This window comes from Homarus americanus, unplaced genomic scaffold, assembly GCF_018991925.1.
Source record: "Homarus americanus isolate GMGI-L3 unplaced genomic scaffold, GMGI_Hamer_2.0 scaffold594, whole genome shotgun sequence".
Classification (NCBI taxonomy): domain Eukaryota; kingdom Metazoa; phylum Arthropoda; class Malacostraca; order Decapoda; family Nephropidae; genus Homarus; species Homarus americanus.
The window spans coordinates 216,607-220,507 of NW_024717891.1; the positions used below are offsets into that span (position 1 = coordinate 216,607).

The 3,901-nt window shown below is 41.6% G+C and overlaps 1 protein-coding gene across 1 annotated transcript; it reads right to left on the minus strand.

Annotated features, from left to right (window-relative positions):
• Positions 1–311: 311 nt before the first annotated feature.
• Positions 312–1,755, minus strand: LOC121859052. Its single transcript, XM_042355711.1, has 3 exons — positions 1,743–1,755; positions 946–1,572; positions 312–748 (listed from the first exon to the last, which is right to left on the minus strand). The coding sequence occupies exons 1-3, from the start codon at positions 1,753–1,755 to the stop codon at positions 312–314; spliced, it is 1,077 nt and encodes a 358-aa protein (XP_042211645.1).
• Between the last annotated feature and the right edge of the window lie 2,146 nt (positions 1,756–3,901).

The window sequence follows — 3,901 nt, forward strand, 5'->3', positions numbered from 1 at the left end:
AGGTTACGTTACGTTAGATTAGGTTAGGTTAGGTTAGGTTAGGTTAGGTTAGGTTAGGTTAGGTTAGATTAGGTTAGGTTAGGTTAGGTTAGGTTAGGTTACGTTACGTTAGGTTACGTTAGGTTAGCGTTAAGGTGATTAATCTTCAGGTGAAATGAGCTAAGGGCCAATTTGTGTGGCGTACTTTCATATATATAAGACGTTAATCCCGAAAAAGTCATTATTTCTACCCCGTCTGGCGTGATATAATAACGGTTAATTATTCTCTGTTGACGCATAACAAAAAAACAGGATGTAGAGCGTATAAAAAGTTAGTTTCCTAGAAGAGTAAGGAACACAGGGAACACGATAACTAGATGAGTAAGGAACACAAGGAACACGATAACTAGAGGAGTAAGGAACACAAGGAACACGATAACTAGATGAGTAAGGAACACAAGGAACACGATAACTAGAAGAGTAAGGAACACAAGGAACACGATAACTAGATGAGTAAGGAACACAAGGAACACGATAACTAGAAGAGTAAGGAACACAAGGAACACGATAACTAGAAGAGTAAGGAACACAACGAACACGATAACTAGAAGAGTAAGGAACACAAGGAACACGATAACAAGAAGAGTAAGGAACACAAGGAACACGATACCTAGATGAGTAAGGAACACAGGGAACACGATAACTAGAAGAGTAAGGAACACAGGGAACACGATAACAAGAGTAGTAAGGAACACAGGGAACACGATAACTAGAAGAGTAAGGAACACAACGAACACATTAACTAGAAGGAAGTAAAGGAACACAAGGAACACGATAACAAGGTAATGGGAACACAGGGGAACACGATAACTAGATGAGTAAGGAACACAAGGAACACGATAACTAGAAGAGTAAGGAACACAACGAACGATAATAGAAGAGTAAGGAACACAAGGAACACGATACCTAGATGAGTAAGGAACACAAGGAACACGATAACTAGAAGAGTAAGGAACACAACGAACACGATAACTAGAAGAGTAAGGAACACAGGGAGCACGATAACTAGATGAGTAAGGAACACAGGGAACACGATAACTAGAAGAGTAAGGAACACAAGGAACACGATAACTAGAAGGGTAAGGAACACAAGGAACACGATAACAAGAAGAGTAAGGAACACAAGGAACACGATACCTAGATGAGTAAGGAACACAAGGAACACGATAACTAGAAGAGTAAGGAACACAACGAACACGATAACTAGAAGAGTAAGGAACACAGGGAACACGATAACTAGAAGAGTAAGGAACACAGGGAACACGATAACTAGAAGAGTAAGGAACACAAGGAACACGATAACAAGAAGAGTAAGGAACACAACGAACACGATAACTAGAAGAGTAAGGAACACAGGGAACACGATAACCAGAAGAGTAAGGAACACAAGGAACACGATAACTAGAAGAGTAAGGAACACAGGGAACACGATAACTAGATGAGTAAGGAACGCAAGGAACACGATAACTAGAAGAGTAAGGAACACAGGGAACACGATAACTAGATGAGTAAGGAACACAGGGAACACGATAACTAGAAAAGCAAGTAACGTAAGGAACACAAGGAACACAATAACTACATGATATTTTGGTTATAAAGGTGAAATTTCTTGGGCACATAATATATACATAACACTTATGTTATTCTTTAATTAATTATAAAATGCAACGCCTCAGGTAACACACACACACTATAAATATTACCTGACTTGCCCATAATGAAACCGACACACTTTAATACACACACACACACACACACACACACACACACTTACTTTGTTTTTATTTCACACAAAGTTGTACCTGGAGAATTGAAGTTAAATGAAGCAATTTTTTTTTCGTATTGTCTCTCAGGAACTTTCACAAGGAATTAATCAAACGAACAACTTACAAACTGATCTGATGTTTTGCTTGAGAATTTACCCGATGAAGAGTTAAGTGTAAAAGGAAGCTATTTAATCCTACGGGAGTGAAATTTGACCTCATTCCAGCAGGTTGTTCAGGGTGGGTGGGGCGAAAACAAAAAATGGCAACAATTGCCTTATATGTGATTAATGGCAGCAGTGGGACGAAAACAAAAAATGGCAACAATTGCCTTATATGTGAATAATGGCAGCAGTGGGGCGAAAACAAAAAATGGCAACAATTGCCTTATATGTGATTAATGGCAGCAGTGGGGCGAAAACAAAAAATGGCAACAATTGCCTTATATGTGAATAATGGCAGCAGTGGGACGAAAACAAAAAATGGCAACATTTGCCTTATATGTGATTAATGGCAGCAGTGGGACGAAAACAAAAAATGGCAACAATTGCCTTATATGTGATTAATGGCAGCAGTGGAACGAAAACAAAAAATGGCAACAATTGCCTTATATGTGATTAATGGCAGCAGTGGGACAAAAACAAAAAATGGCAACAATTGCCTTATATGTGAATAATGGCACCAGTGGGACGAAAACAAAAAATGCCAACAATTGCCTTATATGTGATTAATGGCAGCAGTGGGGCGAAAACAAAAAATGGCAACAATTGCCTTATATGTGATTAATGGCAGCAGTGGGGCGAAAACAAAAAATGGCAACAATTGCCTTATATATGAATAATGGCAGCAGTGAGGCGAAAACTACGGTTATGGGGTCTTTATGGTTCACTGAACTCATAATGTTCCTTGTAAAAAATAAAATTGTAATTAGAAAATTTTCATGCGAGTCTGAGAGGTGAAATTCATTAAAGAACAAGTAATGTTCTTTCACCTGTGTTATGAAGAACAACGAAATTATTCATTTTATTTCCGTTATTCGACAAAAATTAAAGATATTATTTAGTCGTACATACGAAGAATATATAATATAGGTAAATCTCGTTCTTCTTCCTTACCTTAACTTTACTCCCACAACTTATTTATCTTTCATTCCTCATCATCTCCCCCTCCTCATTCTTCTTTTCCTCCCCTCTCACCATTTCTTCTCCTCACCCTGGGCCAGGGGATCACTCTGAACTTAGGCACCCCAGGGGATCACCTGAACTTTAGCACCCCAGGATCACCTGAACTTTAGGCACCCCAGGGATCACTGAGAACTTTAGGCACCCCAGGGATCACTCTGAACTTTAGGCACCCAGGGATCATTTGAACTTAGGCACCCCTAGGGGCCCACTCTGAACTTTAGGGACCCCAGGATCACTCCAACTTAGGCACCCCAGGATCACCTGAACTTTAGGCACCCCAGGGATCACCTGAACTTTAGGCACCCCAGGGATCACCTGAACTTTAGGCACCCCTAGGATCACCTCCTGGAATTTTAGGCACCCAGGGATCACCTGAACTTTAGGCACCCTCTAGGGATCACCTGAACTTTTAGGCACCCCAGGGATCACCCAGAACTTTAGGCACCTAGGATCACCTGAACTTTTAGGCACCCCAGGGGATCACCTGAACTTTAGGCACCCCCAGGGATCACCTGAACTTTAGGCACCCCAGGATCACCCAACTTAGGCACCCAGGGATTACCTGAATTTAGGCACCCCAGGGATCACCTGAACTTTAGGCACCCCAGGGATCACCTGAATTTAGGCACCCCAGGATCACCTGGTTTTAGGCACCCCAGGGATCACCTGGAATTTTAGGCACCCCAGGGACTCTCGAACTTTAGGCACCTAGGATCACCTGAACCTGAAATTTAGGGATCATCACTGAATCCTTGAAAGCACCCTATAGGGGACTACCTGAACTTTAGGCACCCCAGGCCTACTCAACTTTAGGCACCCTAGGATCACCTGAACTTAGGGCACCCAGGGATTACCTTGAACTTTAGGCACCCCAGGATCACTCTGGAATTAGGGCACCAGGGATCACTCTGAACT